Source organism: Tachyglossus aculeatus, chromosome 3 (genome assembly GCF_015852505.1).
Source record: "Tachyglossus aculeatus isolate mTacAcu1 chromosome 3, mTacAcu1.pri, whole genome shotgun sequence".
NCBI lineage: Eukaryota > Metazoa > Chordata > Mammalia > Monotremata > Tachyglossidae > Tachyglossus > Tachyglossus aculeatus.
This window is the reverse complement of record NC_052068.1, coordinates 55,179,061-55,193,278: the sequence shown is the minus strand read 5'-3', so window position 1 is coordinate 55,193,278 and position 14,218 is coordinate 55,179,061. Positions and strand designations below refer to the sequence as shown.

General features: G+C 46.1%; 1 protein-coding gene across 1 annotated transcript in view; it reads right to left on the bottom strand.

Annotated features, from left to right (window-relative positions):
- Positions 1–14,218, bottom strand: part of SLC1A3 (solute carrier family 1 member 3) — a 162,138-nt gene that overhangs the window by 20,869 nt on the left and 127,051 nt on the right. The window contains exons 4-5 of the mRNA XM_038743853.1: positions 4,920–5,124; positions 2,349–2,391 (exon numbers count right to left, since the gene is read on the bottom strand). Of these exons, the coding sequence (XP_038599781.1) occupies positions 2,349–2,391; positions 4,920–5,124 (248 nt within the window). The remainder of the gene's footprint in view (positions 1–2,348; positions 2,392–4,919; positions 5,125–14,218) is intronic.

Genomic DNA, 14,218 nt, shown 5'->3' with positions numbered 1-14,218 from the left:
GCCGGGATTAGAACCCATGACCTCTGACTCCAGGGCCCGTGCTCTATCAACTAGGCCATGCTGTTTCTCCTGCCGCCTATGATCCTGGGCCCCAGGATTGGAGCGGGAGGTTCAGCCAGGCTAAGCTACGCAATATGGTTTTAAAGGGACAGCTGCCTTCTCATCACCTGGAGAACTGGGTGAATTAAAAAAACCTTCCGACATCTGAGGTAATACTAATTAATAATAATTACAGTACGTGTTAAGCACTTACTGTGTGTCGAGCACTGTCCTACGGGTTTGTCCAGATACAGACTAATCAGGTTGGACACAGTTCCCCTGTCCTACATGAGGCTCACAGTCTACATAGGAGGGAGAACTGGTATTTAATCCCTAATTTAGAGATGAGGAAACTGAAGCAGGGAGAGGTCAAGTGGCTTGCCCAAAGTCACGCAGCAGGCAAGTAGCATAGCTGGGATTAGAACAGCCCTCTGATTCCCAGGTCTGTGCTCCCCTAAGAATGGGTAGATGGCATTAGATGAAGGGCAATGAGGGCAGTGTAGATGGACTAGAGTTACGGCAAATCATTTGCTTTGGCAGTCCGGAAATAGCATTTAGAATGGCCGTGATTTCTTGCCTCTACATTTTTGTCATGAGTCAGCCCCCATGGGTCCATAAATAAAGGCACTTTTGTTTTTAGAGGAGGGATTGGTGGTGTCTGGTCACTGGACTAAGGCAAATAAATGAGTTTGACATTGGAATAAGAGTACATTTCTGTGCTCTGGCAAAGGCATGACAATGTCAAGGTACCATTCCAAGATGGATAAAATAAACATGAGAACGGAGAAGATTAGCAGATTCAGAAAAGAGTGAAGTATCCCAAAATTTCTCCAATCCCATCTCGTCTTTCAAGATGACCATCAGATTCTCTCTGGGACACTGCCCTGGGCACCCAACCCAAAAGGGCTTGTCTTATGCTGTCGAGTCGTCTCCGACACATAGCGACTCCAAGTACACATCTCTTCCAGAACGCCCCACCTCCATCTGCAATCGTTCTGGTAGCGGATCCACAGAGTTTTCTTGGTAAAAATAAGGAAGTGGTTTACCATCGCCTCCTTCTGCGCAGTAAACCTAAGTCTCCACCCTTGAATCTCTCCCATGCTGCTGCTGCCCAGCCCAGATTAGTTTTGACTTGTGGCAGATTGCCTTCCACTCGCTAGCCACTGGCCAAGCTGGGAATGGAATGGATATGCTTCTGCTTGACTCTCCGTCCCATAGCCGAGACTGGTAGAGTACTGGAAACTTTCCAGGGATGATCCTGAGAGCGGCTAAAGGGGCTCCACCATGATTAATCAGTAATCATGACAATCTTTCCTCAACATAGCTTTCATATGGTTAATAACACTTCTTCCTTCCCTCTGATTCTAAAACAGACCCCCCCCATATTACCTCACAGCCCCTGAAGGGAACACACGCCTATTAGGAATAATAATGAGAGGAAGAATTCTATCACCGGCTGTGATAGAGTGAGTTGGAGCACCCAAATCAATGTCAGAGGAAAAGGAAAGGGACCTGTTGTTATTGAGAAGCTCCTCCTCAGTGATTCTGAGAAACGGGTTTGGTTTACTGGCCCCAGGCATTGCTCTAGAGTTAATTTTTTAAAATAAATTGAATTTTGAACACATCCTGTCACTGGAGGACAGCAGTGTAAAGGAAGAGGAAGAGTGGCCTGGGGTTCAAATTTTGAAACGGTGTAAGGAGTAGGCCAACCTGGGCTATAGTCCCGACGTGATTTCTGTTTGGTTTCTTAACAGGTCTGGGAAGGCTGGCTTTTCCTGCAGATCCCACCATTCCTTCCAACTTCAACTTTTCCTAACATCCAGGAATCTACCCCACCCTCTCTTTTCCACTGAGTCAAGAATGGGGACCAAGCATTAATGAGTTAAGCCGATGGTTCATTCTGCTCTCCTTGAGATGTGTTCTTTCGGTTGGGATAGGGCCACCTAAACGTCTCTCCTTCATTCATTCATTCAATTCAATCTTATTTATTGAGACTTACTGTGTGCAAAGCAAGTACTAAGCGCTTTCCCCTTCAATTCCCGACTTGCCCCATTGCTTATGAGTCTACCCCGAAACCTTTTTGATTAATCTTAACAAATTATTTTTGAAGTTTGCTCAGTACAGTACAAGCCAGAAAAAAGTCAACAGTTTGATTATTTGAATTTGGTCTGAGGGAACTGTGGGTCCCTTCAAGAGCAGTGTGAATTATGCCCCAAACAAACAACATTCCCACCTTGTCTTAGCAAAATCTTGAGCCCAGATTGCTAAAGGTGAAACAGTTATTTGGCTATTGGCTTTTTTTTCTTTACCTGTTTGAAGCAGGCTTCCACCAGATTTGGAGGGAACATGTTTCTGTGAAGGAAGGAAGGAAGGACAACAGAAGAGTCAATCACAGTCAGATGATGAACACCAATGTCTTTAACTGTTCCAGGATATAGACTGAGGTGGGAACAGGCTGTGGAGGGCTAGGAATCATTTAGACCCAGGCAGCCCTTGGAAATAATGATGATGATGATAATGATAATTCATTTCTATGTGCCAAATACTGGATTAAGCAGTGGGTAGACATACGTTAATCAGGTTGGACAGAGTCCCTAACCCAAATGGGGCTCAGAGTGGTAGTAATAGCATTTATTAAGCACTTACTGTGTGCAGATCATTGCACTGAGTGCTGGGAAAGAATACACAGGAGGTGGGAATTCTAAAGGGGAGGGAGAACTGGTATTGAATCCCCACTTTACTGATGAGGAAACTGAGAATCAGAGAGGCTAAGTGACTTGCCCAAGGCAGCACAACAGGAAAATGGCAGAGCTGGGATTAGAACCCAGGACCTCTGACTCTCAAGCCCGTACTCTTCCCACTAGACCATGCTGCTTCTCATCTCCAAATGGAGAAAACTATCCATCCCAACATGGAGGAAAAATAAAATGATTTGGGTATATGGTGAATGGCAAAGAGCTTATTGACCTGACACCTTATAGAACCAGAGCGCTCTCCAAACATCTCAAATGGTGACACAACAGTGGGAACTTCAATGACTCCTACAAATTCCATTCTCTCTCATTCCTGCCTGCCTGAAGCACATCATCGCCCAAAATGTGTCTGTCTGTTGTTACACTGTACTCTTCCAAGTGCTTAGTACAGTGCACTGCACACATTAACTGCTCAATAAATATGATTTTGACTGACTGGCCTCTGTTTCTCCCAATAGTGACCATGGTTCCTCCTCCTGCTACCCCAGCTGAGATCATGGAGGAGTTGCTGGGTTTGACTCGCAGTTCCAGAAGCTCTGAGCTTTCGCTTTGCCCCCAAATAACCTTGTCTCAGGGGAGAGTGTGGGCAATGACATGAAATAGCTAACTGGGAAGAGGTGCCCAATGGGATCCTTGAAAGCAGGCCAGGAACTGGGAGATTTGTTCAGGAAACCAGAGGTTCGGGGGATGAGAGTAAGAATGGAAAACGCTTAAATACTCCCATCCCCATGCAGAACTTATGAAAATGCCTTATATACTTTATTACTTCTTCTTATCTGTAATTTATTTAGTCCATCTGCATCCCGTTAGACTAAGCTCCTTGAGGGCAGGGATCATTTCTAGTAACTCGATGGTACTCTCCCAAGCACTGAGTAGAGTGCTTTGCACACAGAAGGTACTCAGCAGTGCAACTGATTGATTGAAGGACAGGTAATGGTGACTAGGAAGGTTTTCTGGGTATTTTGGGTTTTTTTTGTACTGATATTTAAGTGACTACAATGTGCCAGGCGCTGTACTGAGCACTGAGGTAGATACAAATTAATCAGATTGGTCACAGTTCATGTCCCACATGGGGCTCACAGTCTTAATCCCGATTTTAGTTGAGGTAACTGAGGCTCAGAGAAGTTAGGTGACTTGCCCGGGGGTCACAACAGCAGACACATGGTGGAGGGGGACAGGGTAGGTCTGAGTGGTGAGGAGAGAGAGGCAAGGAGGATTCAGAGACCCCAAAAGCGGCTGAGACAAAGAAGAAATGAACTCTCTGCTGAGGTCGAAAGGGGGTGAACGGTACAGAAAGTCTGAGGGGTCAGCTGGCGCCTTTCCCTGAGGCTACAAATGGGTCTGTAACTCTAGTTCCAAACATATGTTTCAAAGTAAAAATAAAAGCATTAAAGATAACTTAATCGTGTTTGAGTGTTTACTGTGTGCAGAGCACTGTACTAAGCGTTTGGGAAGTACAAGTCGGCAACACATAGAGACGGTCCCTACCCAACAACGGGCTCACAGTCTAGGAGGGGGAGAGTCATAAACCAGTGATGAGAGAGGAGGGGTAGTGGTGGTCATAAAGGACATCTGAAGGAGTTGGGGAGGCTGGACACAGAATAAGGCAGCCCAGCCTCAATATTCTTCCCACTCCACACCTAGCATCTCTTAAACATTGCTGAAGGGCCCAGAGGGAGAAGACAACTGGAGACTTTTGTTCTGGGGATTTTCTATAAGCCTTCAGGGTGTTCTCAGATTATAAGCTTTGAGGGCAGGCAATCAGTCTTTAACTTCTATATTTCTTCCTCAGGTTCCTAGGACCGTGCTTGGTACACAATAGGCCCTCAAAAACCCTTGGTACTATGCCAGCATTAGTTCCCCAGTACAGAGTTCAGCTCACAACAGGCCCTCAGTAGAGTGCCCTGAAAGCAAAGGGTGGCCAGTACAGCACACTGGACACAGCAGGGGTTCAATAAATACTAATGAATGATTGCCTGATGAGATTGGAGGGTTACTGGCTTAAAATCACAGAATCAAAGAACTGGCCCAACTGAGATAATCACCACCAGTGGTTTAATGGGCTTTAAATTTCATGCATATGAATAGAGGCCTCAACATCCAAGAAGCAGTTCTTTTAGGACTTACCTGATTAAATCAAGAAAGGCATCCGCTGCTGTCACCTGCATGATTTTGCCTTCTCTGTGCATGTTTTCCTTGGAGCCTTTTCCTGGGTGAATGATGAGGACGATGATAATGCCAATCACCACAGCTATGATTGTCGTGGTCATGTAGTAGACAACTGCCCGCATTCCCATCTTCCCTGATGCCTTGCTATCGAGGGCCGCCATGCCTGGTGAGATTCAACAAAAGGACATTTTTCAGAAGGGCTTTAAGCTGTGGACTAGTGGATTTGGTGTGGGCCAACGAGGAGGTGGCTTAGGTTGCAGATTTTTGGCATTGCCATTACCCATGAATGGCACTGGGTAATTTGGCACCGGAAAATTGCAGGGAGACTAAGTCATAATGCTACTTTTTGTTCAGCCCTTCACAGTATTTCCCAAGTGATTTCTCATCACTTTTTTTAATGGTATTTGTTAAGCACTTGGTCTGTGCCAGGCTTTGTACTAAGAATTGGGGCAGATAGAAGTTAATAATAATGATATTTGTTAAGCGCTCCCTATGTGCCAGGCACTGTACTAACCACTGGGGTGAATACAAGCAAATCGGGTTGGACACAGACCCTGTCCCACGTGGGGTTTACAGTCTTAATCTCCATTTTACAGATGAGGTAATTGAGGCACAGAGAAGTGAAGTGACTTGCCCATGGTCACAAAGTAGACATGTGGCAGAGCCAGAATTAGAACCCAGAATTCTGACTCTTAGGCTCATGCTGTAACCACTAAGCCGTCCTGCTTCTCTACTCCATGCTTCAGGTTGGACACAGTCCATGTCCTACCTGGGGCTCACAGTCCTAAACCCCACTTTACAGATGAGGTAACTGAGGCATAAGAAGCTACGCAACTTAACAACTTGCCCAAGGTCACACAGCTGACAACTAGTAGAGTCAGGATTAGAACCCAGGTCTTTCTGATTCCCAGGACAGTGCTCTATTCAACTAGGCCACGCTGTTTCTCATTTTTGGTATGTTTGGTTCTGTTCTCTGTCTCCCCCTTTTAGACTGTGAGCCCACTGTTGGGTAGGGACTGTCTCTGTGTGTTGCCAATTTGTACTTCCCAAGTGCTTAGTACAGTGCTCTGCACATAGTAAGCGCTCAATAAATACGATTGATTGATTGATTGATTGATTGATTTTCCTCACTTTATTCCCCCAACATCCCCGGAGGTAGGGATTATTAATCCATTTTATAGATGGGTTCTGGGTTCCCACCCTGGCTCTGCTACTTGTCTGCTGTGTGACCCTGGGCAAGTCACTTAACTTCACTGTGCCTCAGTTCCCTCATCTGTACAATGGGATTAAGACTGTGAGCCCCATGTGGGACACTGATTGTGTTCAACCTGATTATCTTGAATCTACCCCAGCGCTTAATACAGTGCCTAGTACATAGTCAGCGCTAACACATACTTATTAAAAAATGAGGAGACAGAGAAGATAAATGATTCACCCAAACTCACCCAGCAGAACCCAGGCTCTCTGATTTCTAGGCTATGTCCTTTCCACCAAATCATGTTGCCTTTTAGGAAGCAGGAAAAAGGAAAATGTGACAAACCCTCCCCACAAAACTCAAGAGTGTTCTAGCAGGAGACAACAGTGTTTAGGTTGAGTTTCTTTATGGCCGAGACATCCTGGCTTCACAGTTCTGAATCCAGGTCAGTGAAAACAGCAAGGGGAACACTTCACCAATCAAGAGCAAAAATCACTTCCCTGTGTCTGCACCTGTTCATTCTGGAGACTGTGAGAAGAAATAAAAAAATTTATAACTTGCTTTCGTCGTGAGCCTATTCTTAACTTCATCTTCTTTTAAGCCAACTCCTATCTCACAAATACCTCCCCTCAGGAAAGAAAAGTCAACCTGCCTGAGGGCATATATTGAAGCGGGCAACGATGCTACTTGGAATAGCCCAGGTTGAAGATTTGGTAGAGAATAGAGGTTGGACATAAAAGCTTAAATAAAGTTTGGGGAGCACAATAAGCCCTTAATACAGCGCTCTATATCTGGTAGACGCCCAGTACAGCACTCTGCTCACAGTCGGTACCCAGCATAAGCCTTTGCAGACAGAGGTGACACTAGAATCAAGACTAGAACCCAAGTCTCCTGACTCTTAGCTCCTGGATGACACATTGCCACCCACAACCCGTCCAATCTTTACTTCAGTCAACATTACCACTCTGCAGGGCGGTGGCTGAGACCTGGAATAGTGGTTGTGGTGGAGGTAGTAGTAATAGTAGTAATCGTATTTATTTATTTATTTTTATGGTACTTTTTAAGTGCTTCTCATATATTATAAACACTGTTCTAAGTGCTGGATTAGGTACAAGTTAATTGTGTCGGACACAGTCCCCGTCCCGCATGGGGCTCACAGTCTAAGTAGGAGGGAGAACGGATATCCCAGTGCTTAGAACAGTGCTTCGCACATAGTAAGCGCTTAACAAATACCATCATCATTATTATATCCCCATTTTACAGTTGAGGAAACTGAGGCCCAAAGAAGTTATGTAGCTTGCCCAAGGTCACACAGCAAGCAACTGGCAGAGGCGGGATTAGGACCCAGGTCCTTCTGACTCTCAGACCTGTGCTCTCTACGCTAGGCCACCCTGCTTCTCAAGTGTTTATTTATTACATGCTTACTGTGTGCCGAGCACTGTACTGAAGTGCTGGAATAGAATACCAAGCTTCAGTAGTAAGTCAGTCAAACATATTTATTGGGCACTTACTATGTGCAGAGCACTGAACTAGAGCTTGGGAGAGTACGATATAACAATAAACAGACACATTCCCTGCCCAAAATGAGCTTCCAGTCTAGAGTAACTACTGTAGTTGGCCCAAGAATTCAGAGCACCATGATTGGCTGCGGGAAAAGATAACCACCTGCAATACTGTAGGCTTCAGTCTAGGCCATGCAATGCATTACTAAAACTAAGATACATTTGGCCCAAGAATGATCCCATCTTCAATTAGCCTGAATAATGATAATAATAATAATAATAATAATAATAATGGCATCTATTAAGCGCTATGTGCAAAGCACTGTTCTAAGCACTGGGGAGGTTACAAGGTGATCAGGTTGTCCCCCGGGGGTCTCATAGTCTTCAACCCCATTTTACAGATGAAGTAACTGAGGCACAGAGAAATTAAGTGACTTGCCCAAAGTCACACAGCAGACAAGTGGCGGAGCCGGGACTTGAACCCGTGACCTCTGACTCCAAAGCCCGGGCTCTTTCCACTGAGCCATGCTGCTTCTCTGAAAAGGTGCTTCTCTGAAAAACCCGAAAAGGTTTTTCACAACACCAAAATACATCCAAAGTACCCGGTGAATTCAGTCCCAGCAAAATGCACTGGCTCGGGGGAAGTGAAGCATTAAATAGAATTCCTCCACAAGTCGGGGCACAGGCACATGTGAGGGATTTCATGCACTGTTTTTCTTGGGAAGCAGTGTGGTCCAGTGGTCACAGCACGGGCTTCAGAGTCAGAAAGCCCTAGGTTCTAGTCCTGGCTCTGCAACTTGTCTGTGTGACCTTGGGAAAGTCCCTTAACTTCTCTGTGCCTCAGTTACCTCATCTGTAAAATGGGGATTAAGACCGTGAGCCCTATGTGGGACAGGGACTGTGTCCTACCCGATTACCTTGTATCCACTACAGCCCTTAGTACGTTGCCTGGCATATAGTAAGCGTTTAAATACCACAATTATTATTATTCATTCAATCGTATTTATGGAGTGCTTACTGTGTGCGGAGCACTGTACTAAGCGCTTACTCATTATTAATAGATTGATGATCAGTCGGATACAAAGTGGGAAGGTGTTCCACCCCAGAGAAGCAGCGTGGCTCAGTGGAAAGAGCACGGGCTTTGGAGTCAGAGGTCATGGGTTCAAATCCCAACTCCACTAATTGTCAGCTGTGGGACTTTGGGCAAGTCATTCAACTTCTCTGTGCCTCAGTTCCCTTATCTGTAAAAGGGGGATTAAGACTGTGAGCCCCCCGTGGGACAACCTAATCACCTTGTAACCTCCCCAGCGCTTAGAACAGTGCTTTGCACATAGTAAGCACTTAATAAATGCCATCATTATATTATTCCAGGCCAGAGGCAGGATGTGAGCGAGAGATTGGCAGTGAGATAGACAAGAGTAGGTTAGTATTAAATGGGCAAAGTGTGTGGGCTGGATTGTAGTAGGAAAGCAATGAGGTAAGGTAAGAGGGGGCATGGTGGTTGAGTGCTTTTTTTATAGCATTTGTTAAGCGCTTACTATGTGCAAAGCACTGTTCTAAGCACTGGGGAGGTTACAAAGTGATGAGGTTGTCCCAGGGGGGGCTCCCAGTTTTAATCCCCATTTTCCAGATGAGGTAACTGATGCCCAGAGAAGTGAAGTAACTTGTCCAAAGTCACACAGCTGACAAGTGGCAGAGCCGGGGTTTGAACCCACGACCTCTGACTCCAAAGCCCGGGCTCTTTCCACTGAGCCACGCTGTTTCTGCCAATGGTAAGGAGTTTTGTTTTAATGCAGAGGTGGATGAGAATGCAGAGAAGCAGCATGGCTCAGGGGAAAAAGCATAGGCTTTGGAGTCAGAGGTCATGGATTCAAATCCCGGCTCCGCCACTTGTCAACTGTGTCACTTTGGGCAAGTCACTTCACTTCTCTGGGCCTCAGTTACCTCATCTGTAAAATGGGGATGAAGATTGTGAGCCCCTGTGGAACAACCTGATCACCTTGTAAACTCCCCAGCGCTTAGAGCAGTGCTTTGCACTTAGTAAGTGCTTAATAAATGCTATTATTATTATTATTATTATGAGAAACTGCTGGAAGTTCTTGAGGAGTGGGTAAATATGAACTTGAACATTTTTGTGGAAAAACAATCTGGGCAGCAGAGTGAAGTATGGCCTGGAGTGGGGAGATACAGGAGGCAGGGAGATCAGCAAGGAGACCGATGCAGGAATAAAGGCGGAAGAGAATAAATGCTTGAATTAACATGGTAGCAGTTTGGATAGAGAGGAAAGGGTCGATTTTAGTGACGTGAAGTTGAACCAACAAGATTCAGTGACAGACTGAATATGTGGTTGAAAGAAAGAGATGAGTCGATAACACCAAGATCACAGGCTTATGAGACAGGAAGGATGGTGGTGCGGTCTACAGTGATAGAAAGTCACAGGGAGAACAGAGTTTGGGTGGGAAGATAAAAAGTTCTGTTTTAGATAAATTAAGTTTGAAGTGTCGGTGGGACATCAAAAGTAGAGATGTCCTGGAGGAAGGAGGAAATGCGAGTTTGCAGAGAAAGAGAGAGCTCAGGGCTGGAGATGTAGACTTGGGAATCATCCAGGTAGAGATCCTAGATGAAGCCATGGGAGTGAATGAGTTCTCTGAGGGAGTAGGGATGCGACAGAACCAAAGGCGAGTGGTGTCAGAATGACTGATTTTTGATATTAGAAATCCAGATGAAAACTGTGAGTTCTCTCTCTCTCTCTCCCATTCTCCCCCTTGGAGTATTTGGCACTTGCTTACTATGGGCCAAGCACCGTGCTAAGCACTGGGGTAGATACCACACAATCAGATCAGCTACAGTCCCTGTCACACATGGGGCTTGTAGCCTTGGGGGAGGGAGAGACGATGTGCAATCCCCATTTTACACGTGAGGAAACTGAGGCCCAGAGCAATCAAGTGACTTACCCTAGGTCACACAGCCAGCAAGTGGCGAAGCAGGGTTTCCAAACCAGATCTCCTGGCTTCCAGTCCCATACTCTTTCCCCTAGAGAAGCAACGTGGCTTAGTGGAAAGAGCACAGGCTTGGGAGTCAGAGGTCACGGGTTCGAATCCCGGCTCCGCCAATTGTCAGCTGTGTGACTTTGGGCAAGTCACTTCTCTGTGCCTCAGTTCCCTCATCTGTAAAATGGGGATTGACTGTGAGCCCCCCGTGGGACAAACTGATCACCTTATAACCTCCCTAGCACTTAGAACGGTGCTGTGCACATAGTAAGCACTTAACAAATGCCATTATTATTATTCTCTGACATTCATGTGAGTGAATAAGCCTCAGAAGAGACGCTGAAGGAGAAGCGACAAAAGCTAGCCTGAAGTATTGGGTACAAATTCTTACCCCTCATGCAACAGCTGGTATTGTTCCAGAAGAGGACAGGGGTAGTGACTGGCGGTTTTAATCCTGCCCACAGCTTCTCCTCCATGAGAGGCTGGCTCTCACGGCTCTGCCGACTTAATTCTACCCCCGTTCATCCTCCTCCCCCCCGAACTCACAGCCCGTCTCTGCCCTCCCGTCTCTCTCCCCACTGTTCCCTATCGCTGTCGAGCCTGGGAAACTTAGAGCCCGGCAGCTCTCCGCCTACAAGGACGCCTCTCCATCACCAGGGTAACCGAGGCCCCGGCATCTGCAGTCCGTGCACATACGCTGTCGCACACGCAACAGACCTGAGAGGGAGAAGTCCCAGAAAGGGACCGTGGGACAAAGGGGCAAATGGATCAGGAAGGTGAAAACCCTAATAGGTTAATGCTCACCATTCCTCCTTTCTTTCCACCCCACTGTCACCCTTCCTATTCTAACCCCCGGCTCTGTGCCCCTCCACCGGCCCAGTGGGATCGTGAATTGGTCACACTGGAACCAGAGTAAAGGGGTGGCACTTTCCGAGAATGCCCGAAACAAAGGACAAAGCCCAACCTCCATTTTCACAATGGGCACCGCGGGATTTGAGGAGGGGGGAAAGGAAGTAACCAAATCTAGTAATTGAGAAAGGGGATAACCGGGGCTGCGGGAGGCAAGGGAATCTATGAAGGGGAATTTCTTTTCCTTTGAACTTGCTCTTTTTGATTTAAACCTGGGTTTAAGTCACTCCCTACAGTGAGAAATGACACGGCCTAGTGGAAAGAGCCCAGGCCTGGGAGACAGAGGGCCCGGGTTCTAATCCCGGATCTGCCGCACGTGTGACCTTCGATGAGTCATTTAACTTCTCTGTGTCTCAGTTTCCTTATCTATGAAGTGGGCATTCAATACCTGCCAATTTGTACTTCCCAAGCGCTTAGTACAGTGCTCTGCACACAGTAAACGCTCAATAAATACGATTGATGATGATGCTGCTCTCCAGTTTAGACTGTGAGCCTCAAGTGGGATCTGGTTATGTTGTATCTACCCAGGTGCTTGTTTGGCACATAGTAAGCACTTAACAAATACCACTATTATTATTATTATTACTATTATTGGGAGGACCGAGTATAAAAAACTCCTCACCATTGGCTTTAAAGCACTCCATCACCTTGCCCCATCCTACCTCAACTCGCTTTTCTCCTTCCACAACCCTGCCTGCATACTTCGCTCCTCTTGTGCTAACCTTCTCACTGTGCCTTGATCTCACCTGTCTCGCCACCGACCCCTGGCCCACGTCCTGCCTCTGGTCTGGAACACCCTCCCTCCTCAAATCCTGGAAGCGGGATTCCCAGATTGGTTTCAGGCATGGGGCGGCTTCAATGTCCCATCACTGAACTGAACAGGGAACCCTGCTTTCAGCAAAAATGGCTGAGTAGCACTTGGGGTTCTCCCAGCCCCCAAGCCTTGTCTTCTTTTTTCCCCACCACCCCGGAGGCTTCAAGGCAGTGTCCAATCAGTTGTATTTTTCAATCAATGCTATTTATTGAGCACTTACTATGGGCAAAGCACTGTACTAAGTGCTTGGGAGATTGAGAAGCAGTGTGGCTCAGTGGAAAGAGCCCAGGCTTTGGCCCCATGGTGTAGCATTGGCCCCATGGTATAATGGTTAGCACTGTGGACTCTGATTCCAGCGATCTGAGTTCAAATCTCGGTAGGACCTGAGTTATTCTTTCTTCTAGATTGTGAGCCCGCTGTTGGGTAGGGACCGTCTCTATATGTTGCCAACTTGTACTTCCCAAGCGCTTAGTACAGTGCTCTGCACATAGTAAGTGCTCAATAAATACGATTGAATGAATGAGTCAGAGGTCATGGGTTCAAATCCCACTCCACCAATTGTCAGCTGTGTGACTTTGGGCAAGTCACTTAATTCCCCTGTGCCTCAGTTACCTCATCTGTAAAATGGGGATTAAGACTGTGAGCCCCCCCTCATGGGACAACCTGATCACCCTGTAACCTCCCCAGCACTTAGAACAGTGCTTTGCACATAGTAAGTGCTTAATAAATCTCATTATTATTATTATTATTACAGTATAATGGAGTTGGTAGACACATTCCTTGCCCAGAACGTGTCACAGGGTGAAGGACAGGATGGGCAGCACTGGTCCCTCAACAGTAGCCAATATTTGGATTAAATACTGTCCAATTAGGGGGCTTCATGACCGGGGAACATCTTAGCTATAATCCCTAATGACACAGGCCCAGAGAAATGGCTCTCAGTCATTCTGGAGATACTATGACAAGTGAATGGGTTGAAAGCCTTGAAAATGAGGCTGAAAATATTTGCGCTAATAGGACTTGCATTTTTTTATTTCAAAATGCGTGTTGGGGCAATACCCAGTGAGAGAAATACAGGGAGATAGAGATCATAAACTCGTTGTGGGTGGCATTCAATACAGTGTTCTGTACACAGTAAGTGCTCAATAAATACCATTGACTGATTGACGGAGAGAAAGTGATAGAGAAAGAGAGAGGCCGAGATAGAGAGAAACAGAGACAAGCTGAAAGAGAAGCAGACATGGAGACATAAAAGAACGGAGGAACTAGTGGTCGCTTGAACATGTAGCTAATTGTACATGATAATTTCCTCTCAAAATTCTCCATTTTTCGGCAGTCAGCAAAAATAGTTTTCTTTTCGTACTGTCAGTAACCAGGTTCTCATTTTTTTCACCTGATCAGGGCTGTACAAGCACAGGCTGATTCCCTTGTGAGAAACCAAGAGGCTTTATAATAAGCACATCTAGGCACTGGGATAAAAGGTTCTCCAGAAGTCTGGCAGAGATTGTCTCTCTTTATTGCTGAACTGTACTTTCCAAGCGCTTAATATAGTGCTCTGCATCCAGTAAGCACTCAATAAATATGATTAATGAATGATTGAATGATAAATTCTGCATCCTTGTATGATTTTACTACAGGTATGATCATCATATTGTTGGTGATAATGATTACTGTAGCTGGATCATCACTGTCCACTGCCAATCACCCATATGAACCACTGGGACCACAAATGAGAGGGCAATTGGAAGGAGTAAATACGCCACGTGTTAGGGCCTATACTGCTTTTCCTTTGCTGCTGGAGGGAGAACTCAGAAATGACCCATAATTTATTTTATATGCCTGTCTCC